The sequence below is a fragment of the Xenopus laevis genome, chromosome 2L (assembly GCF_017654675.1).
Source record: "Xenopus laevis strain J_2021 chromosome 2L, Xenopus_laevis_v10.1, whole genome shotgun sequence".
NCBI lineage: Eukaryota > Metazoa > Chordata > Amphibia > Anura > Pipidae > Xenopus > Xenopus laevis.
In genome coordinates this window covers 187,726,819-187,751,358 of record NC_054373.1, presented here as the reverse complement: position 1 = coordinate 187,751,358, position 24,540 = coordinate 187,726,819, and the positions used below count along the sequence as shown (strand labels likewise).

Here is a 24,540-nt window from a genome sequence, read left to right as displayed (position 1 = left end):
AATGTAGAGCGGGGTATTCTGAGACAATTTGCATTTGGTTTTTATTTTTTATTATTCGTGGGTTGTTTTGACTTATTTAGCTTTTTATTCAGCAGCTCTTCAGTTTGTAATTTCAGCCATCTGGTTGCTAGGGTCTAAATTACCCTCTTACTTGAATAAGAGACTGGAATGTAAATAGGAGAGGCCTGAATAAAAAGATGGGATGGGTCAGTGACCCCCATTTGAAAACGGAAAAGAGTCAGAAGACAGCAAATAATTAAAAAACTATAAAAAAAAAAATAATGAAGATCAACTGAAAAGTTGGGTAGAACAATAATGCATTGGGCAGTTAGGATCGTTACTTTTAGGGTACCAAAAATTACAGAACTCTCTGCAGTTTTATCCACTAAACCTATTTTGGCTGTTTTACTCTTAAAAGTGCTATAAAGGCAGAGGAGAGAGGAACTGAGAGAGGCGGCATGAAGAAAATCAGTGGGACCAGAGCAGGGAATGGAGAAAAATAAAAGATAAGAATGGGAGACTGAACATAAGGAGCGACAAAATAGGAGTTAAAAAGTAGGGATGCGCAGAATCCAGGATTTGGTTCGGTAATTGGCCAGGATTCAGCCTTTTTCAGCAGGATTTGGATTCGGCCGAATCTTTGTGCCTGGCCAAACTGAATCCGAATCCTTTGGATGGATTGGGTGCATCCCTATTAAAACGGAAACAAGAACAGAGATAAAATAAGAGATCTGATGTAAAGGAAGAAAGACAAAATGGGTAAGCAGAATAGAAAAGAGAGATAAATACGGATCAGCAAATCAAAGGGAGAAAGAGAAAAGAAATAACAGAGAGAGAAGAGGAAAACATTATAAAAGGAGAAAGGAACAGGGAGACAGAGTTATTGGAGGAGAACCCCAAATTGAAGCCCCATGGTGGGCCTCAATGAAACTTTAATCAATAATGAATAATAAAAATAATAATTAAAAAAGGCACAGAAGTCATTCTAAATTTTCACTTTCGTGCCCTCGTTTTATCAAGTAACCATTGCCGTGAGATAAACTGTAGAGCTTTGTGACATCCCTGATGCTCTTACTCATAAGATGCCTTTTATGACATGAACTAAATGATTAAGGTTTTTATTGACCCAACATATTGTGTTCTGTTAAAGCAATGCTGGAAATAAGAGCTCCCGAGGATTCTTTTTATTTTAGAATTGCCGTGTCTTTGAAGTTCGGATACAAAAGGCAATTTTCAGATTTTCTTCTTTATATTAAGTGGGAATTCCCAAGAGCTAAAAAAAAATAATTCCTGTTTTGATGTTAATAAGAAAACTAGAAGCCGCTCCCGGGGCCGTGAGCTCACAGGTCCCCAGGCTTTAATTTGCCTTATTTTAAATAACATTTGCTCTCGGCTGCCAAACTGGACGGCAGTTCCTAACATGAGAAAAGTAAATATCAGACCGCAAGTAAAATTATGTTTTACTGAAAAAAAAAAGATTTTAATTTAGCAGAAAGAAAGCCAACAAACAACCTTGGGGTTCCAACTGTCCAACTGAATAAAGCATTGAAGCTATTGATAAGATTAAGTTTTAAAAACAGGCATGGAAAGAGACATGAAACATCTCCAGTTTTACTAATTCATCTCTTTTTATATTGGGCCCAGGATCTCTGGCCCCCCGGCCCAGACCCAATCCCTCGATCTGCTGCTCCATAATAAACAGTGGTGTGGCATGTTGGCATTCTGCGAGAGTTTAGAGCTTGGGAGGGGCCCCAGGTGACTGCCAGGAGGGCCCTTGATTTTGCAGCCCTGGTGGGCCCGAAATGCTCCAGTCTGATCCTGATAGGGACCTTAGTATTTTTCTAGGTGAAAAATAGAAAAATACCATTGATCCCCTCCACACTTGGGTCTGTTCCAATGGTTTGTGAGACTGTTCCTTATATCTTGCCCCAGCACAAGGTACAGCTCACTGTCTGGTGCAAAATGAGTTTTACTGCCTGCCCATGTAACCCCCAATTGTGCACATGCTCTGTAGGATTGGATATTCCTATTTGCCAACGACCTACTTACCCAGTTCTGCTGACTTTGGATACAGAAACTGGTGCAACTTTTTGATTTCCATTATGGGAACACAAGATGTACATATGATACCCCAATGAGCTAGAATGTCCTCTGGGGCGGATGAAAGTGTTTGGCCAATGACAAGCGCACCAATCCAAGGGGGGGAGGATGCCAAATGTTAGGCCACTCCCTCCCAAGGATTGCAATGCCTTACCTGATACCCTGGGCTGGTGTTTTTGTTAGCAGAAAACTGTCCCAGCCTGGCACAAGGTACACAAGGTGCAAACGATCCTGGAGTTTTAATGCCTGCCTGTGTAACCTCCAATTGTGCACATGCTCTGTAGGGAACATTTTTGGATATTCCTATGTGTCAACCATGTACTTGCCCAGTTCTGCTGGCTCTGGATACAGAAACTGCCGCAACTTTTTGATTTGCATTATGGGAGCACAAGCTGTATATATGATACCCCAATGAGCTCCGATGTTGTTTGTGGTGGATAAAAATGTCTGGCCAATGACCAGGGCTGCTCCTGCCATGAGACAAGGTAAGAGTCTTGTAAACAGCCAATTACTAGTGTAAAAAAAACAAATGCCTCTGGTAACTTTAAGATACAAATTTCCATTTTTTTTCATGAAAATTTGACTCTTGTAGTGCAGAGAGCCCAATAGTGATGGGGCCTCCCTCTTGACTTGATCTGATGCCAAAGCAAAGGAAACACCCAATGACCACTAATATGTAGATATGATCATTGGCCAAACAGATTCACAACTTTGGGCCAAGTTTGTTGACATTGTTCATATTGGTCAACCTTCTTTTTCCCATTTATAGGCAACTTTAATCCTAGTCTTCTGTTATAGCAATTCTTCCAGTTGCCCTGCTTATGGCTATGCTCAGGGCCAGTTTTAGAGTAAGAAAGAAGGGTCTCTTGGGAGGAGGGAATATTTCCTTGGCAGTAAATTTAAGGAGCCCTTTGATGTTCCTTAAATTCATTCAACAACTAAGTTATGGACTCTAGGAACATAATAGCCAAGTGCTGAATACTATATGGGGTCGTACTGGACTGATGGGATACTGGGGAAAAACCCAACCCTCATGGACCCCACTGAGAAATAAAGTGATTGGGCAAGACGGCAGTGTATGGGCACATTTCTGTTACTCTCCTGCTCCATCTCACCCAATCACTTTATTTCTTATAGTTCTAACTCTTGCTGCTCAGCAATATAGGACAATATTCTAAATTAAATAATTGGCTTTAATGTTGCGCCTCATTGTTTCTCTATCATAGAACGCTACTTTTTATTCGTCTTTATTTTTGAAGCACCTGTCTCCGGCACTATTCCTCAGGTTCATCTTGTACATTTTAATTTTTCATACAGATTCTTGGCTGACAGTTCAGTGCATGGAATATTACCTTCTCTCTCGCCTATTGCATGGTGCATGTCAATATAGTAATACATTTGTTATGAGATTCGCAATAGGCTCAGACTTCAACAGAAAGCTATGGGAATACATATGATTGAAATATATATCTCAAAGTTTTTGTCTTTCCTAGTGCTGAAATAAACTCCAACAACTTCTGTGCTTTGGTCTGGGGTTCTTTGGGCCCACTGCAAAATGTGAACTCAAGGGCCCACTACGGCCACTACTCACCCACTTTGTGTGGCCACAAGCTAGGGAGCAGCAGAGAGCCCAAATCATTGGCCCCTGAGATCACAACACTCTGCACACGCTATTTCCGTAGTGATGCACTTGTCCCTTAGCACTTTATCTCTAGCAACCGTCCAATGATAATTTTCCCTTTACCCAAGTTATAGGTTGACTTAATAGGAATTCCAACTAAGGCTGCTGAACATAGACAATAGGAAGTTCTTTGAGTATAAAACCATAAAGATTAATAGCAGGGGGAGTTGAGAACTTCAAGGAACAAGTTGTGCCTGTCCGATAAGCTGTACAACCTCTTTATACAGAAGGTGAGGAATGTTGTTGGGGCATTGATTTCCCCTCACACGAATGGATGAAAAGAAGGTTCCGAGCCGCTTTCAGGAACTACCTGGGTTCGAACCAGGGTCCTGTTGGATACTGGCCACTGCACCTCTTGTTTGAGGCTCAGGATCAGCTTCACAATGACAAAATCATCTGTCACTCTGCTTCCAGGTCAATATTCTGTGGTCAACCCCATATTCTAGCTGTGGACAATGGCTCATTAAAGGAGAACTAAACCACCCTAATGTGAAAAGCCCCATCCACTACCCTCCATAGTGCCCCCTCCCGTGCATTAGTGAAAAATATGTCCTTAATTGTGAATCTCATGTATCCATGCAGAGTAGAGCAACTGAGATCAAGGGCACTATCCCATATTTGGTTTTCTTTGGATCCTCCTCCTTCCCTTTGGCCATTTACGGCACATGCACAGTTGGAGCGAACACCGGACTGGCTCCAAAACTGAAGATGCTGAAAATGGTGCCCTTGAGCTCCGCTGCTCTGCACGGATAAGTGCTGAGATTTAATATAATTCTAATAGCATTTCAACAAATTCAACTGATGGATAGGAACACTGATGATTTTGTTCTCTTATTTTTGCAAAAGCTGCATCAGGCAAATAATGGTAGATCACAGCTAAAGAACACATTTTAATCTCAAGGCCCCTTATGAACATCAGGAAGCAACTAAAGATGGTTGAAATAGAATGTTTCAGTTAAAACATTCTATCTATAAATGGGAAATGGGGGCGATTTTGACACATTTAAACAATATGACTCCTCCAGTGCTTAATAAATAGAGCCCTATTTTATCACTGCCAAGATCATAGTATTAGAATATTGAGTATATATTACAATTACAATCTTCCCTCTGCTCATTGTACAATTGGAACCTTCTAGTCCATTTCCAGAACTCCTATACTAGATGATTTGGGTTTCCCTCCTGGCAACTGTGGGTAGAGATGTGCCAATTTCCTTAACGTAAATAAACTATTGGCGTCTGATTTGGCTCTTTTACAAAATCCACAGAAATAGGAAGCTTCATGATATGGTCAATTTCACAAAGGCTACAGAAAATGAAACAAAGACACTGAGAAGACAAACCATTACACCAAAACAAGGTGTCAGTAGAATGACACAAAGCAGAAGGAATATTGAGAAAAAAGAGCAGAAAGAATACTGAGAAGGTAACTGGGATTTTCTGGCACTCTTACCTCCACTCACATCTCTTCCCGGTTGAGGGGGCAGGCGCGTCCAGCGCTGACGTCACGTATTTTGAAGTGAAGCTGGTGTCGGTCCCTCTGGAGCTTGACGCTGATAGTCGTGACACTCGCATTTTGTTGCCGAGCATCATGATGTCATCTTTCAGCCCAGAATTTGAATTTTTGCTGCCAAATCCCTTTTGAAAGGCCTATCCTCCATTTTGACAGTGCCCAAGCTGGCTTCTGTTTACAGATCCTGCCGAAGTGTTACTGCTGTTTGGAATATCCTGGTTTTTTGGCTCCTGCCTGTTCTGACTCCAATTCTTGCCGCATGCCTTGATCCTTATTGCCTGTTTTTCGACTACGTCTTGCCTAATCCTCGCCGGTACCTTGTTTACAGACTTCTTACTATTTCACGCACTAACTCCTTGTTGGTTCCGCAGTAGAAAGCCCGAGGCCCCAAAAGGGCGTCGGTGAACACCAGTATCCACAGGGGTCTCTACATCTGAGTGTACCCACTGCTTCCCAGGTTCCTAAATAGACGAGTACATTACAGTAACCTAGTTTCTAGAGAAGGTCTTTGGATCCCTTTCCCTGGCTCTATAAATTCATATAAGAAAACCATGTACTACACTGATGGGCCCCAATAAGGACCTATATGTTATTCCATGAAAAAGGAAATCTTGGGAATGCAACTGTTTCCTTCCCAGCATTGTCCTAAATCAAAATGCTTTCTGAGTAGAGTAATCCCAATCAATTGTTGAGGAATTTTGGGGAGATTTTAGCAATGATGTTGGGTCACCTTGCCAGAATGCTTGGCAGTCAAGACCAAACCAAGGGAAGAGAAGACATTAGTGGTGGAACCATAAGATATACTGTATGTGATAATTATTGAGATCCTGTAACCTAAGGTTATATTGAGCGATTTCTCCACCCGTGAACCTCAGCCAGCAGCTGGAAAAATGAAAATGAAGAATCTCTGTGATATTTGTTTATGGGCGATGCACTAGTTTAATTGTTATTTTGCTTTTTAGAACACAAGATATCACGGGAGGTCCCACCACAAGAACATAGGAGCTTCCAGAATGCACTTGAACTTGGCACCCACCCATATAGTGTGAAGCATTGGCAAGTGCTCCATACAGGAATGGGCAACGCTCTTGGGCATGTGGGAAAACCTGGTGCTCTGTACCTGTATTTGTTTTAATCTGACCTCTACTTTAAATGAGCCCTTCAGTTGGATTTGATATTCTCTAACTAAATAAAAATATAACCCAATTTCCAAGAGTGAAGCAAGAGAACTTGCTGCAACATTGGATTTATTGCCGGAAACCTCATCCTATTTTAAGAAATATCTTAACGGCTTAAATGAATATGAAATAATGCAGATTGAAATAGAAACCGTGGGTGAAATGAACGAATATACGAACTATACTGAATTACCCAGTTTTGTCATTTTTCAAATCTCTTTTAGACTAAATTATGTCCGTTGGCCCTGATAGATTTATTCTACCTGACAGATTTCAGCCTTAAGCTTTCTGGTTGCAAAGGGAACACACATTGGCATTTGTTTTTGTAATTAAAATGGAAGTTCCTTTTCCGCAGCTTTATGAGATTAGGCTGGTAAGTTTGGAAAAGTAATGTGATCAAATTACCCATAATGCCTGCCTCGGGAGAACTGCTACTGTATAAAGGCTAAAATGCCTCAAGCGGAATACTGTTATCTGTCCAGGCAAGTCAATCCCAAAAATCTGTCCAGGCAAGTGTGATTGAATTATACTCATGGCAATATTTAGAAGCTCTTTAGCTTTGCATTAATCCACATGTCCAGCAGCCCAGTGGCAAATGAGCTGGAGCCCCAAAACTTACTTTTACAATCATCTAGCACAACCCTGGTCTCTGTAACCTCATATGGGAGAGCAGTGCAAGTGTGGTTTTGGGGAAGACGTAGAGACATGAGACCATTGTGAAGGCCAATTTTCTGGGCACAGTTGGCTTCATTGGTGTAAAGCTACTGGTCGTTAAAGGTAGGACAGGAGCTCAATGCCCTAAATTATTAAAACTAATCCCTATTTTATCAGGCTTTTAGTACCAAACTGTGGAGCTGGCAACTCCATAGGGGCCCCCAACAGTGAATAGCAGGATAACATGGAAAACATCTAGGGATACATTTTGGGTTGAATGCCAAGTCATTGTACAATTGGCCATACACTGATTTTAGACCCTGATCCCTTGGTAGAAGGACATTCCTTCAATAGATTTTTGTAAGGTGAGGGTTACACTATGGGAGGAGTATGGTAGGTAATTTCCATGTGTAATCGCATGGCCATGTGCCCATGGGTAATTGTTTTCACCTTAAGTTTGAAACAGCAGCTGGTCAGCCATCACAACATCACCCAGCAGTGCATTCCCCAACCTCACTGTCCTCACTGTGATGAACCCCCTACTCTGTTCCTTTAAATGAAACTTCTTTTCCTCTAGTCTGAAGGGGAGGCCTCTGGTACGTGATTCTCTTTATGGGTAAAAAGGTCCCCTGTTATTTGTCTATAATGTCCTCTAATGTACTTGTAAAGTCTAATCATGTCCCCTCACAAGCGCCTTTTTTAACCCAGAGAAAACAACCCCAACCTTGTCAGTCTCCCCTCATAATTTAACTCTTCCCTCCCTCTAACCAGTTTAGTTGCACTTAGTCTCTGCACTCTCTCCAGCTCATTTATATCCCTCTTAAGGACTGGAGTCCAAAACTGCCCCCATACTCCAGATGAGGCCTCACCAGGGACCTATAAAGAGACACAATTATGTTTCATCCCTTGAGTTAATGCCCTTTTTTATACAAGAACTTTATTTGCTTTAGTAGCCACAGAATGACACTGCCCAGAATTAGACAACTTGTTATCTACAAAGACCCCAAGATCCTTCTCATTTAAGGAAACTCCCAACACATTGCCATTTAGTGTATAACTTGCATTTATATTATTTTTGCCAAAGTGCATAACCTGCATTTATCAACATTGAACCTCATTTTCCAGTTTGCTGCCCAGTTTTCCAGTTTAGACAAATCACTGTGCAAAGTGGCAGCATCCTGCATGGAACCTATAGTTCTGCACAATTTAGTATCATCTGCACAAATAGAAACAGTACTTTCAATGGCCACCTCCAGGTCATTAATAAACAAGTTGAAAAGCAAGGGACCTAGTACAGAGCCCTGCGGTACTCCACTAACAACACTGGTCCAATTAGAAAATGTTCCATTTACCACCACTCTTTGTAGTCTATCTTTTAGCCAGTTCTCTATCCAGGTACAAATACTATGTTCCAGGCCAACATTCCTTCATTTAACCAGTAAACTTCTGTGTGGCACTGTATCAAATGCTTTAGCAAACTCCAAGTAGATCACATCCACTGCCATTGTTGAGTTGAGGTTAGCGCTCACTCATTTGTTTGGCTTCAGTGAGTCTCTTGGAAAGCCCATGTAACATTCCTAAATAGATTTAATGAGAGACAAAACATGACCAACTGGTAAATAATTGGGCCCGTTGGTTGTAGGGCCCTGCTAACTTAGTAGTATGGAGACACTGTCATTCCTCATCTTGGCCCTACCAGAATGGGTCCCACAGAAATATGTTTTTGTATTTCTTAGGATAAATGCCCAGACATTAGTACCTTGACATTTAACCTTGAGGTACTTACCCCATATGTTATAAAAGTCACTAAGTTTGCCCAGGAGCAATAACCCACAGCAACCAATGAGATGTTTGATTTTAAACAGGTGACCAGAAAATGCTACCTGCTGATTGGTTGCTATGGGTTACCCCTTAGTGTTTTAGCAACTTCCTCAATTAGAAATGTTCATCTGGTTGGCCAGCAGGGTCAGACTGTGGCATCTGGAGCCCAACAGGAGGGACATTAAAGGGCCCTCCATGCAAACTGATGGATCCTCCTCCTGGAGCCAAACCTCGCACTGCTCCCCCTTCTGCATGCAAAAGCAAATACTTTCCTCCTCTTTAATTTAGCGATGCTTTTGGGTTCAGCAGGGAGAGAAGAAAGTGGATGGTCCGGGCAGGGGAATGGGCCTGGGTTGTTGGGGCCCATGAAAACTCGGGCCCATGTGGTTTTCCCTATTGTCCTGTTGGCTTAGTCCAACCCTGAGCTTCAGTAAGTTTATATACAACTTTACCTTAACTAGTTAATTGCTGTAATATTGGCCAATCATCGTCATTACCTTGTGACTGAGCTGTACCCGGCACTACAGATCTTGGCGCCCTCTTTCCTCTCTTGATCAAATAATTTAACTAACATTCCATTTCCAGTAGGAATTTGATTAAAAATTGTGGTTTTCTCAGAATAGGGAAATATGAAAAGTTAAGTCTTTTTACTTTCTGCCCTTTCAAAAGTTTGTATTTTCCTGCCATTTCCAAAACAATTTTTTTTTTTTTATAGAATTTTAAATTTCAATTTTATTTGTTTAAACTTTTTTTTAGGAATTTTTTTTTCCCATCATGGCTGTCTATGGAAAAATATCTGTGCGGAGACAAACTGTTTTGTTGAACTCCAAAACAGTTCAATTTACAAATTGTTCCATTCAGAACAGAGTTCAGTTTGCCATGCATTTTACCCATAGTTTTTTCTTCTAACACTCCATTTAACTATTGCCCTGAGCTAATGGAACAACAGAAGGTGGCCATCCATATGTGGTCCTACATCTGTCCAATTAGCCTTCAGCCTGATGGGTCAGATATTGTATGATGACCTACAGGTGAGAAGATGTTGTCCTTGGATGAGAGGAGGAGAGGAGAGTATTCACACTAGAGAAAAGAGAAATTCTGTCTTGCTAAATATTCATAAATACATTCTGAAGTCTTTTCTCACACAGTTCACAAAATCTTTGGTTAAAAGGTTTTCTTTTATTAAAAGGTGAAGCTGGAGTTTTTTTTTTTATCATCCCAGTGTTTTGCTTTAACTTTGCTTTGTCACTTCTATTCTACAGTGAGGGTGATGAAGAGCTGGCTTTTTGGCACTGGGGCGCTAATGTAATGAATGCAATCTGTCATGTTTAGTGAAGCATACAAGGTCGCACCACTGAAGGCTGTTTGCTGGAAGAAGACAAGTTCACTCTGTCGGCAAAAAATATTTCAGACTCTTTTATGTTCTTGGGATTTTATAGAAAATCAGATGCAAAGGACTAATTGCAATGCCCATATAAAGAAACCTCCTGCAACATCGTGTACAGAAATGTTTGGTATTAAGTTATAGTTTCAGGAATATCTAGGACAGCAATTAAGTGTAAGAACTCACCATAGCTGACTTTTGTTTGGAGCTTTCAGGGTATCTTAGAAGAGCAAATCGCCATTCTACCCAACGTCAACCTAACTGGCCCCAAGCTCTTCTAGGGGGGACAGACACTTCGCTTTCAGACAGTAGATGAAAAAGATGGTGAAACAAGGGTTTATGTTCAAGTTTAATCTCAATTTTGAAATGAAAAAATAACATTCTAACTTAAAATATTAATCATTTCTCTTTTATGTCCATATTAGCTTCAGACATTCATGAAATTCACTGGTGGTGCTACTCTGTTGGGTTACCTAGAGCTCCATCTGCATGCCAGAATACATGGAGATTCCATCATTTGTCCTACGAAGCTGAACACCTCTCATTTTGCTCATGTGGCTGCTCTGGTTCAGGGGTTCAGAGGTATTTATAGGTTGATTTATGCATCATTCTACCTATGAACCTATGTTTAAAACAAAAAAAGAAAACCAAGGGGGCCTTATTTATCGAAGTCCAAATTTTTAGGATTATTTTAATAAAAAAAAGTCCGACCAAACTAGAATCCACAATTGGACCTTATTTATTATTAAAAAAGCACAATTTAATTGGATCGAGGCCATACATGGAAAAATTTAGCAAAAATCTGAGTCGTATGTTTTTTTCGGATTCTTTTCATGAATCACTCGATTTTTGCCCAAAAAGTCAGAAATAGTTGGATTTTCCTGCGCATACCACAGAAATATTATAGGGACCTCTCCCACTGACTTACATACAACCTCGGTAGGTCTGAGATGCCGGATTTTCAGATCTGGACTTTTTCCATGCTCATGGTATAATAAATCTCGAAAAATTTTATTTTTTTTTCCAAATTTTTTAGTTAAAAAAATTCCAATTTTTATTTCGGCATTCAGACTTTAATAAATAATCGCCTACGAGTTGGGTGTTATTGGAGTATACCCGTTAGTTGCTGGTTTCTTTATGGGGAATGACGACATGCCCTTGTTCCCTTCCAGGGCTGGAACTAGGGGTAGAGAGAAGAGGCACCTGCCTAGGGCATAATGAAAGGGGAGCACTGGGCAGGTACCTGTCTTCTGGCTACCCCTAGTCCATGTTCATTGCTCTCCCCTCCAGTGGTTCTCTCTCCTGCCTACCTCCCTACCGGCACCCACTTCTGCCTCCCTCCCTGCCGGTGTTCTGCGCATGTCATGGGGATGAGTAGTGGCCAGTCGGGTCGCCTAGGGCACCTGGTCCACTTGGCCCGGAGCTGATCTCATCACTCAAAAAAGTGTCTGCTGGATTCTATGTATCATATTTATATGTACATATACAGGTATGTGATTCATTATCGAGAAACCCATTATCCAGAAAGCTCTGAATTGCAGAATGGCTGCCTCCCATAGATTCAATTTTATCTAAATAATCTAAATTTTTAAAAATTATTTCCTTTTCCTCTGTAATAATAAAACAGTCGATTGTACTTGATCCCAACTAAGATATAATTAATCCTTATTGGAAGCAAAACCAGCCTATTGGGTTTATTTCATGTTTATATGATTTTCTAGTAGAAATCAGAAGGTCCAAATGACGGAAAGATCCATTATCCGGAAAACCCCAGGTCCCGAGCATTATCCCATAGCTGTAATGTAGTAAGTTTTTCTTTTTAACTACGCCAACTATTGAGTTGAGGTTAATGAAACTCCAGGCAAAAATGCCCCCATCAATGTCCTGATCAACTGTGATTGAATAACAATGCATAGCCTCAACATATCTGATTATGACAAAAAAAGTCTCTTGCTTTTTTAGGCACAAGTTAGGTAAGCAACCCATTAACTGTCAGTTGTTGATTTGTCTTTACACTGTCATGTACCCAGCAGCAGTTGAAAAATGAAGGGTAAACTGCAGAGGTGGAAGTCTATCAAGGAAAGAGCTTTACACCATCTTCTGTTATTGGACACCAGTGATTGGCCTAGTGCAACAGTTGTCAAGATTTTTCATTTCAAGCCCCACTTGAAAGTCCAACCTTTGGCCGCTCTTAGCTCATGAAACGAGTACAGATATAGGAGAATTCTCCCCAACGTCAGCCTAACCAGCCCCAAGCTCTTTGAGGGGGACAGCCATGTTGCTTTCAAACAGTAGATCAAAAAACACTTCCTCATTGGTTTCTATAAGGGAAATACAGATAGCACAACTTTGCAACTGGTGTTATGTTAGCCCCATAGTGTTTAGAGAAGAATTTTGCCAGATAAGTCCACCCATTTAACCCATCCGAAGTTTTTTTTTGGATGACAGGAGCACTTCATCTTTTTTGAAACTCATTTAATGGCTGTCAGATACAAAACTCCATGAGAAATGATCCAACTATTTAGCCAGTGCCCCAACCCATTACAGTGTGTCCACATGCATTTCAAAAAATGGAAATGAGTAAAAAATAACAAAGTTTATCCATATACTTTCTTCTTAATGGGTAAGTTCGCTTCACAATTTACTCTTAGTATGATAGAGACCATGACATCGCAACATTCTCCGGTTTATAAGTATCATTTCCTGGGGTCACCAACCCTAAAAATGCTCCCTCAAAGCTTGCGGCCACACACTCCCTGAATTTATAGCACCAGCGCAGACATAAAAACTGTAAAGCATGCACACTTCTAAATTAGTAGTGACTCAGACCCATCCACCATCGTGCACACACACAGCCCAAATTAAAGAGAACGTTGTCTGGGAAGACATTTAGTTTCAGCTTGGACATGTTTGACCATGGACAGTTGCGTTGCTTTGATGGCCTCCATCTCAAAGTACAAAAGTTAATTCAAAGGTGAACCTCAATAAGAATAAGAATTTAAAAAGTCATACGTGTACACTAGACTGCATGCTGGTATGTTGACATCACTATGTTACTCTATTATATTTTTGGTTAACCATAGCTCCTCTTGATGACACCTACAAAAGGCGTAGCACCTATAATCAGTGATGGGCTAATTAATTTGCCAGGTATAAATTAGCGGCAAATTTCAATGTTTCGGCTCCAGCGAATAAATTCACAAAACTTTGATGAAAATTCGCCAGCGAAAAGTCCGCCGTGACAAAAAAAACATTCGGATGCCCATTGACTTTGATGCCTTTGGACAAAATAGTTGCTCATATAAAAATGGTCACTCGCGTCAAAATTGTTGTGCCTCGAAATTATTTTGACGCGAGTGACAATTAACTGCAATGCGTTTCGCGAATTTTACACCGTTTTGTGAATTTTATTCTAAATTTGTGAATTTTTCAGTAAAGTGAAATGGCACAGATTCGCCCATCACTACCAATAATGAAAGCTGCCCATTACCCTCAACAATATGAAATAAATTTCACTTTTTTAGAGTATGAGATCAGCCCGTGACACTTCTACTTCTTCCTCATTGAATGCATGTGTAAAAGTAGCACCAGTGTAGTCCAAAATGTTCAACATAGTTTTTTTTGTTGCTTTATTATTTTCTATGTTCTTAGTTGTATATACAATGTGGAGCAATACAGGATGCGAATGAAGCCATAGGATTCTTGCAACATAAATATCCAAAAACATTTAGACGTAACACATGGGTGCCGCCGACTGAAAGTGAAAAAAAAGCATCAGAACAGTGATTTCTTATTACACATTTATATATATATTTACATATATACATATATAAGTGCAATGGCGTCTCAGAAGTTGAAAAGTGACAGCAGACGGGAATAAATCAGTGAGAAAACATCGGGGTGGAGGGAGTTTGTTGCCACAGCAGTACCTTGACCTGAAAGGCCGGCACATGACAGAAACAAAACAGTCTATAAATAAGAATTCTATTCTAAAACACATCGTACTCAGCTCACTGACAAAGAAGCAGATGGAGTTGGGTGACACAAAGCGACGTGTATGTAGGCGATATATTTATGTTTCTGAAGGTGTCTTTGTCTCCTAATAACTGAATGCTTAGGTAATGGGTCCTTCCTATTGATTAAGAACTTTGTACCCTTAGACTGTGAGCTCTTGGGGATAGGAAGGCTCATTTAGAAATGTAGTGCAAAGTCACCATTGTTAGTTTACCCTCAAAACAGTGTTTTCTACTTTAATTGTAAGCACCTGCAGAGAGTATTTACAATTCTGATTGCAACCACTGGGAGCAAAAACATGGCAGCTTGCGTGCATTAGAACTCTATATACACATCAGTTGCGCCCAAGTGATCTCAAGCTGAGCCTATTGAGCCTGTTGTACTCATAAAATAAAGTGCTAGAAGCAAGATGCAACATGCAGAGCTGCAAGGGACCCTTGTTCTTTCCACTTGCTCTTGACGATATATAGAAATAACATGACTCCATCTTCCCATAGTGCGCAACTGAAGCAAATAGGTGCTCATACTGCACCCACAGTTTTTTTCTTGTGGTTGCAATCGATTCATTTTCAGCAGGAAAAACTATACCAGGGGGCACATTTACTAAGCTCGAGTGAAGGATTCGAAGTAAAAAAACTTTGAATTTCGAAGTTTTTTTTGGCTACTTCGACCATCGAATAGGCTACTTCGACCTTCGACTTTGAATCGAACGATTCGAACTAAAAATCGTTCGACTATTCGACTACCTACTTCAGCACTTTAAACCTACTGAGCACCAATGTTAGCCTATGGGGACCTTCCCCATCAGCTTTCTATGCTTTTTTTGTACGAAGGAAAATCGCTCGATCGATGGATTAAAATCCTTCGAATCGTTCGATTCGAAGGATTTAATCATTCGATTGAACGATTTTTCCTTCGATCGTTCGGTCGAAGTAAATGCAGTAAATCCTTCAACTTCGAAGTCGAAGGATTTTACTTCGATGGTCGAATATCGAGAGGGTTAATTAACCCTCGATATTCGACCCTTAATAAATGGGCCTCCCCATGTGTGGTGGGAAAAAAAACCATGGCAGATTGCATCCGTTTTTGAGACTTTGAGTCTTCCCCCAGATTCAAAGAAATTTGACTGCAATGTAGCGTTCAAGTTTGTTATTTTATAGAAACCAGATTTATTTAACAGAAAACTGTCCAGCACTCATAAGAGGTGCCTACAAAAAAAAATGCATAAAAATGAAAATATGTTTTGGGGTTGACAGTAGCCCTTTAAAACAAATATGGTTGCAAAAGTGACTTTATTAAAAAAAAAACTTAACTTTGAGGTTTCTCAGCACTAACCATACAAAGGGATTTTATAGGGTTTTTAAAGTTTAATCAACTGGAATCCCGCATTATTCTTTAAGAATATAATATAATGGAGTGTTTACCTACTTACTCCAAAAATGAGATCATCCCTGGTCTGCTGTAAGACGGAAATTGAAAAACATATATGAATATTTGAATATAAATTCACAGCCTGATATATAATAATGAAATCTAAGGGGCGGATTTATAAAGATTTGAATGATAAATTCAAATTACAATTTTTTTTTGTCAAGACTCACAAATTCAAATTTGAAATCACTGAATTTGAATGTGAGATTTATCACACCTCGACGCTGGATACAGTTCTAATTCAAATATTAGCCACCTCAGTCAGTGGCAGAGGTCAGTTGAACCATTTAAAGATGTTAATTACCTTTCTGACAATCAAGTTTTTTTTTTCGGAGGAAAGCTCGATTCGAATTTTATTCGAATATTTGATCGAATATTAGACGTATTTGTTTTTTCACAAATAAGCTCCCATTCAAGTTGTGAGTTCATTCGAATTTATCAGAGTTTAAAAAATTCACATACAGTCGAAATTTGACAATTCGATAAATCTGCCCCTTAGTGTACAGTATTTTGAGGATATTTAAGTTCTCAAAATTTATTTTGTTGTAGCACAACAAATATTTATTCAAGGATATATTTGCATTCAACTGAATGCAGCATATTTTAATTTTTGAAAATAATTGCTTTAGTTATGGTGGGTATGTCCTTCATATGTGGCTTCTAATAGATTCACTATATGGGCATTGCGTTTGGGTATTTGAGATTAGGATACTTCTCAAGTGACCTTTCCAAACAGGATTGTGTAGGGAGATTTCACAAAAAGAATGGTGTGTGTAAAGTAAATTATGAGTCTTTAAAGATTTATTTTCTGTAAAAACTTCAAAAATTCAAGATTCACGAAGTGTAAAAACCACAAAATCAGTCAAGGTACCACAGAATCAATTGGAACTGTGTTGATCCTGTTGGAACTTTTTTTTAGCCATTCAGACTTTTAGAGGTTTTGATTTTGTTTTTGCTCTTAAATGTCTGAACAACTTGATTTTTTTATAGGTTTTAGAGAAATTCATATTTTTTAGCATATAGTTCAGCGTTTTTTTCCTGCTCCTATTTTTTATATTTGGATCTTTTAATAACTTGCATGGCATTCGTGGTGTTAGAGAAAAAGAGTTTAATCATGGTTTCAAAAAGCTCTAATACAGGTATAGGATCCCTTATCCGGAAACCCGATATCCAGAAAGCTCCGAATTACGGAATGGCTGTCTCCCATAGACCCTATTTTATCCAAATAATCCAAATTTTTAAAAATGATTTCCTTTTTCTCTGTAATAATAAAACAGTAACTTGTACTTGATCCCAACTAAGATATAATTAATCCTTATTGGAAGCAAAACCAGCCTATTGGGTTTATTTAATGTTTAAATTAATTTCTAGTAGACTTAAGGCATGAAGACCCAAATTACGGAAAGATCCGTTATCTGGAAAACCCCAGGTCCCGAGCATTCTGGATAACAGGTCCCATACCTGTACCACTAAAATCTTTAATTAATGGGCCTCCACTTGTGAAAAAATCCAAACATTGACTTATCTACTGTTGCTCGGCTGGACAGTGGAGCACACAGTTAAAAAAAACGACCCCTTTATACCTGAAAATAATGAGTATTATTGCCTATTGTACATAGAATTATCGTTTGGGGGAAAAATGTTGTTTTGAAAAGGTTACTGTAATATTTTGTGCTTTCCTTGGGAAGGATATGATTTAATAAGTAGAGAGGTGAGAACGTTTAGAATGGGCCACATTCAATTCAGTGAGAAAAAGGTTCATCTTGTGAAATTTCATGGACAAGATTCAATTTGAAATTAAATACGATTCAGAAAAACTTATCTCACTGTTTATCTTGTGAAAACTCTATTGAAGTCTATAAGACTTCAGAAGAAAAAACTGGAACTGAATTTGGAGAAAAGTTTTGTCTCCTCAAATTGAATCTTTTCCATGTGTTTTCATGTGATAAACCATGAGATAACTTTTTCTCACTGAATTGAATCTGGTCCAATATCTGAAATGTTTAAATATCTTAATTGTATGTAATATTAACCTCAAAAACATAACCCATTCAAACCGCAAAATTAAACTGGATTATACAAAAAGGGATCAGTTATATGAGGACACTATGAGGACAACTTATAAAAAAAAACATCACACCATTCATTTATTTAATACTAGGAAACAATATAAGGCAGGTTCTGTCCTAATAACAGTTTTCATTCAAGAATGGGATCTGTTTCAACAAGGCTTGGGACCTGGGGTTTTCAAACAAACAAAAAAAAAAAAAAGGATTTTTTGCCATCCACATGAATTTATGGAGCTGTTTTAGAGAAACTGCTTTAGAGAGAAAAAAAAGAAATGGGTCGATATAACTAATGATGAAATAAAACAATATATAAAGAAATATGTATGTTTATGTAAACATTACTTAATGAAAAATGTGTTTCAAAGCTTTCTGGAAATTGGGTTTCTAGGATAACAGGTACCATTGAGTGTACATGAGTGAAATTGCCCTCTTTTGCTTTGTTGAAAAATTGGTGAAATTAATTTTTCCACAGAAACCAACTGCATGGCAAAATTCTAAAACAGATTTGCAAACACACATTTGGTCACAAATCTGTATGAGATGAAAAAATTAATTCAGCCTTACTGATTGGTTGTATGAATTCCCAGGTAGGACTGTTTTTTTTTTTTGCCAAAATAAATTCCATGGCAAAATTTTAAAACAGAATTGCAAACTTTTTGGCCTTTTGCAATATTTTGCCACTCACAAATTTTGTCACAAATCTGAATGAGGTGAAAAAAATGAATTCAGCCTCAGTGATGTTTGATCGGTTAAACAGTTTTTGTTAGAATTCTCAGGCAGGACCGCATTGCAAAATAAACCGCATTGCAAAATTCTAAAACAGATTCGCAAACTTTTTGCCACTCACAAATTTCATCACAAATCTGTATGAGGTGAAAAAATTAATTCAGCCTTACTGATGTTAGATCGGTTGTATGAATTCCCAGGTAGGACTGCTTTTTTTTGCCAAAATAAATTCCATGGCAAAATTCTAAAACAGAATTGCAAACTTTTTGGCCTTTTGCAATATTTTGCCACTCACAAATTTCGTCACAAATCTGAATGAGGTGAAAAAAAAAATGAATTCAGCCTCAGTGATGTTTGATCAGTTTAACAGTTTTTGTAAGAATTCTCAGGCAGGACTGCATTGCAAAATAAACCGCATTGCAAAATTCTAAAACAGATTGCCACTCACAAATTTCATCACAAATCTGTATTAGGTGAAAAAAATTCACTCAACTCTACTGATGTTTGGTGAATTTAACCGTTTTTGTATGGATTCCCAGGGAGGAGGTCACATGGGTTATTTATGCTTAATTGTGTTGATTTCTCTTTGAGTTCTTTGGCCCAAACCATGAATATGTATTATAGCACCTTAATTAATGGGGATTTGTTTATGCAAAAGACTAAAGACATCCTTGATAGAGCTGCTCAATTCAAGTTCTTTTAGAGTTTGGTTTTACTGGTTCTTTCACAAAATTTGTTGCCATGTTTTTGCAAAGCCTCATAACTAAATTATTGATCATTATTAATTATCAACCACATGTTTTCAGTTCATATAAATACTCTTATGGATCCTTTACTGCCCTACATTTTGCAGGTTTTATTTAGAGAAATATTTAATTGTATTTATTAATCTGGGATGATTCTAAGTATAAATACAGAATTGACTGCATTTTTTTTTTCTGTCACTCCTACCCCATTTCTTCTTTACCATGACAAGAGCAGAATGTGAATGCAGAATATCAAAAAGTGAGACAAAACACATATAAATCAATTTTAAAAATGAAATAAAAGAAATTGGACTTAGCTGCTAAACTCTGACTTGCTAATATCAACAATATTATTATTATGCCCCTCTATAAAACATATATTACCTATTTAAATGTTATGTTTCTTTCCCAAATTTACATTCATTCAACTTTCAATCTATTTCAAATATAAAATCTCCCAAAATTACCCTCCTGACAAATAAATATCTATACATATATCATTTTCTTTAAAGAATTCCATGCGAAATAAATAAAACAGAACACAAATTAACAAAAGAAATATAACCTCAAAGCAAATTTTAGGGATTTTTCTCATGTCCTTAAAACCAAGATTAGTTCATTCAGACTTATAAAAGTATATCCCTAATAAAAAAAAGTAGCCATTTTATTTATTTATTAGTGGCATGTAAGTTAAATTCAAGAGAGAATTTTTTTTACCCTGATAACTTTTTTTGCAGAAATGGTGGAAGATTTTAATAATAAATTTATAGAATATGTTGCATTTCTACTAAAATGTATTTATTCTGTATTTTAAATAATAAGAATTTGACCCAAAATAAAGAAAAGCAATCGATGATAGGGATGTAAAGTAAATTCAGGAGAGATTTTTTTTCTCCCTGGTTAAATCATTTGGCAGAACTGATGTCAAAATTAAATATATATATATATAGGATATGTTTAATTTCATCTTCAATTCAAGTACAATACAGAATTTGATGCAAGTAATATGTTTTTTGTTTTTTTTTAGAAATGCAGTTGACGCCAGAGATGCTCAGTAAACTTAGGAGACAAATTTGGATCACTTAGTTGGAAAAAAATATGGGAATATTAAAAAAAAAATTAATTTATAGAATGTGTTGCATTTCATCTAAAATTTCAGTAAATATAGAATTTGGTCCAAACTAAAAAGGTAGTTTTCTTTCTTTCTTTGTTTTTTTAAATGCTATTTAGGTGTATTCGGGAGAGAATGTCTTGGGAAAACAGAAAATTGATACATTTATAAAATATGTTGCACTTCATCTAAAATTTCAGTAAATTCAACCCAAAATAAAACATTTTTTCCCCATAAATGTTATCGATGCCAGAGGTATAAAATAAATTTAGTAGAGAGTCAGTTCTTTTCCCTGGATACCTTATTTGGTAGAACTGATGGAAAATATAAGAAATTGATACATTTACAGAATATTTTGCATTTCATCTACAATTTCAATTTCAACACTGAATTTGATCTAAAAACAAAATAAAAAACAATTAACAAGAACAAATAGCAAATGATAATGTTTCTGTTGACCATGTTTTCTTTTTTTCTGTTCAGCCAATGGGTATGGTGGACATGTCTGCTTGCTGATGAAAATATAATGTCCGATTTGCCATCTTAAAAAAAAAAATCTTATAAATGTAAAAAACATGTATTGTTGTATGCTGCATGTGAGGAGAAGTATAGCAAGTCTGGAATTAGATAGTTTCATTAGAGCAATCAACAAACTGAACAAGCACAAGTGGACTAGGGGGTCCATATAATTCAGATGATCCAATGCATTGTCCTTAGTCGATGTTCCATTCTGATGAAGACTCCGATCCTTGAGTAAACAGAAAGTTGTAATTGAGTTTGTTCTTCTCCCAGAAAAGTCTCTAAATCACAATCCCTCTCCATGACAGTACAATGGTCATCCATGATTATGTTCAGAATTTAACAGTCCCACACTCCGGCAAATATTTGTTTTTGTTGTTGTACATTCATTAGAAATGTAAAGACCGCAAGAACAGAAATACTACAAAACCTAAAAAAAAAAAAAAGTTAAATTCTAGAGCTTTCTTTGAGTCTTCAATTCCATTTTATGACTAGTTGTGAAGTTATAATTTCTCCTTTGATGGAACCCAGATAAAAGGCCCTGATTGCTCCTCGATAACCTGCTTGCATGAGTTATAAATATCCTCCAAAGTGTCGCCTTGAACAATAGCTGCAAGAAATGGCAGTCGCATTAGTAAGCAACAGACATCTTTCTGAGAGATTCGAGTTAAAAAAAGGCTTCTTTTTACATGACTCAAAATTATAAAGTGAAGTTTTGTAGTATCTCTTTGTACAGACTATGAGCAAACTTAGGGGACTGTTCCTGCTGAATTGTGCTTAGTACAGGGGAATACCTATGCTGCCATAGTTTTATGGGATCTCTCTGTACAGACTATGAGCAAATTTAGGGGCTGTTCCTGCTGAATTGTGCTTAGTACAGGGAATACCTATGCTGCCATAGTTTTATGGGATCTCTCTGTACAGACTATGAGCAAACTTAGGGGACTGTTCCTGCTGAATTGTGCTTAGTACAGGGAATACCTATGTTGCCATAGTTTTATGGGATCTCTCTGTACAGACTATGAGCAAACTTAGGGACTGTTCCTGCTGAATTGTGCTTAGTACAGGGGAATACCTATGCTGTCATAGTTTTATGGGATCTCTCTGTACAGACTATGAGCAAACTTAGGGGCTGTTCCTGCTGAATTGTGCTTAGTACAGGGAATACCTATGCTGCCATAGTTTTATGGGATCTCTCTGTACAGACTATGAGCAAACTTAGGGGCTGTTCCTGCTGAATTGTGCTTAGTACAGGGGAATACCTATGCTGTCATAGTTTTATGGGATCTCTCTGTACAGACTATGAACAAACTTAGGGGGCTGTTCCTGCTGAATTGTGCTTAGTACAGAGGAATACCTATGCTGCCATAGTTTTATGGGATCTCTCTGTACAGGCTATGAGCAAACTTAGGGGACTGTTCCTGCTGAATTGTGCTTAGTACAGGGGAATACCTATGTTGGGATTGCTTTTTGGCATTTTTCTAAAAAGGCTAAAATTAGAGGCTTTTCTTGCTGGATTCTGTTAAGTACATAGAAGCTAGGAAAAAGAATGCAAAGACAAAAGCAACTCACCCTCTCCCCAAATATAGTGGCCCATTATTATAATGTGTGTGTATGCCAAATGGTGAAAATGATATTGCAGAAATATAAATGGTCACGTGTCAGACATTAAAAGAAGCCAGAAAAAACAAGTAAAACAATTTTTTCACCTGTAAAAAACTCCCCAAATTCTTGCTCTAATTTAAGTGCTCGATCAAATGTTTTCTTAGCTTGCTCCTCTGTCAGTCGTTTACTGATTTCCCTAAAAGACAAAACATATTTACAGCATTATAATGACCTAAAATAATGTTTGTACAGGTATGAGATCCGTTACCCAGAAACCCATTATCCAGAATGCTTCGAATTACAGGAAGGCTGTCTCCATTAGACTCCAATTTAATTAAATAATTGCATTTTTTTTAAATAATTTCCTTTTTCTGTGTAATAATAAAACAGTCGCTTGTACTTGATCCCAACTAAGATATAATTAATACTTATTGGAGGCAAAACCAACCTATTGGCTTTATTTCATGTTTATATGATTTTCTAATAGACTTGAGGTATGAAGATCCAAATTATGGAAAGATCCATTATCTGGAAAACTCTAGGTCGTGACCATTCAGGATAACAGGTCCCATACCTGTTCTACCTTTCTGTCCAAATTCATGCAGAGAGGAAATACTCACATTTAGGGGCCGATTCACAAAGGGTCGAATATCGAGGGTTAATTAACTCTCGATATTCGACTGGGAATTAAAATCCTTCGACTTCGAATATCGAAGTCGAAGGATTTTAGCGCAAATAGTGCGATCGAACGATTTGAAGGATTTTAATCCAACGATCGAAGGAATATCCTTCGATCAAAAAAACTTACGAAAGCCTATGGGGACCTTCCCCATAGGCTAACATTGAGTTCGGTAGCTTTTAGATGGCGAACTAGGGGGTCGAAGTTTTTTCTTAAAGAGACAGTACTTCGACTATCGAAAGGTCGAATGGTCGAACGATTTTTATATAATAATAGTTCGATTCAAAGTCGTAGTCGTAGTCGAAGGTCGTAGCAGCCCATTCGATGGTCGAAGTAGCCCAAAAAACACTTCGAAATTCGAAGTTTTTTTACTTCGAATCCTTCATTCGAAGTTAGTGAATCGGCCCCTAAGGCTCAAATTTATCAAGGGTCAAATTTTGAATTTTTTTTTAAATAAACTTCGAAATTCTAATTAAAAAAGACCAACCGAAAAAGCTAAGTTTTTTGTGGGTGAATCATCTGTATTCATTAGAATTCGAAACATATGAATTAAAGTAATAGCGCATTCGATCAAATTCAAATCAAAGTTTTTCATAAAAAAAACCTTTGATTTTTCCACCAATTGACTCCAAATAGGTTCTAGGAGGTCCCCCATAGGCTAAAACAGCAATTCGGCAGGTTTTAGATGGCGAATAGTCAAATTTTTCAATAGACAGTACATGATAAATTTCCATATTCGGATTTTAGATTTTTTTTCCAAATTAAATAAAATTTGGACTATTCCCTAGTTGAAGTACACAAAAATTAGCTCGCAATTTGAATTTTTTGAATTCAAATTTTCACTTCGACCTTTGATAAATCTGCCCCAAAATGGTCTCGTCATGTAATTCATTAATTTAGAATACATTTCTGTTGGTATATTTCAAGTATTTTTCCTAGTGCAGAATTAACATGCAGTTAAATGGAACACAATATGGGGTATTTGAAGGTCTGTACTTACATTAGTGACTCTACAGACTTGGGTTTAATGAAAATAGCTATTGGGTAGAGTTGTGCTACTTGTAGTCGCTTGATAGCGTTTCCTGATACGTCTAGGATACAGTGCTTGCCCTGTGGGAACAATTCAATGGTGAACGTTACTTATAGTAATATATGTAAGGAATAATGGATAGAGATGGATAATAAATGGATAATAAAGGAACTTGGGTCATATTCTAAAAGATTCAGTATCATCAAAATAGAAAGTCTTTATGTTATTAGTGGCTTAAAGGGATTCTATCATGATTTTTATGATGTAGTTTTTATTTCT

The 24,540-nt window shown here is 37.7% G+C and overlaps 1 protein-coding gene across 8 annotated transcripts in view; it reads right to left on the bottom strand.

The window, feature by feature from the left end:
• Positions 1–20,092: 20,092 nt before the first annotated feature.
• Positions 20,093–24,540, bottom strand: part of LOC108707614 (disks large homolog 2) — a 659,829-nt gene continuing 655,381 nt past the window's right edge. For all 8 annotated transcript variants that reach the window (XM_041582854.1, XM_041582851.1, XM_041582853.1 and 5 more), the window contains 3 exons: positions 24,232–24,341; positions 22,657–22,748; positions 20,093–21,557 (listed from right to left, as the gene is read on the bottom strand). In XM_041582854.1, the coding sequence (XP_041438788.1) occupies positions 21,451–21,557; positions 22,657–22,748; positions 24,232–24,341 (309 nt within the window). In that variant the 3' untranslated portion in view covers positions 20,093–21,450. The remainder of the gene's footprint in view (positions 21,558–22,656; positions 22,749–24,231; positions 24,342–24,540) is intronic.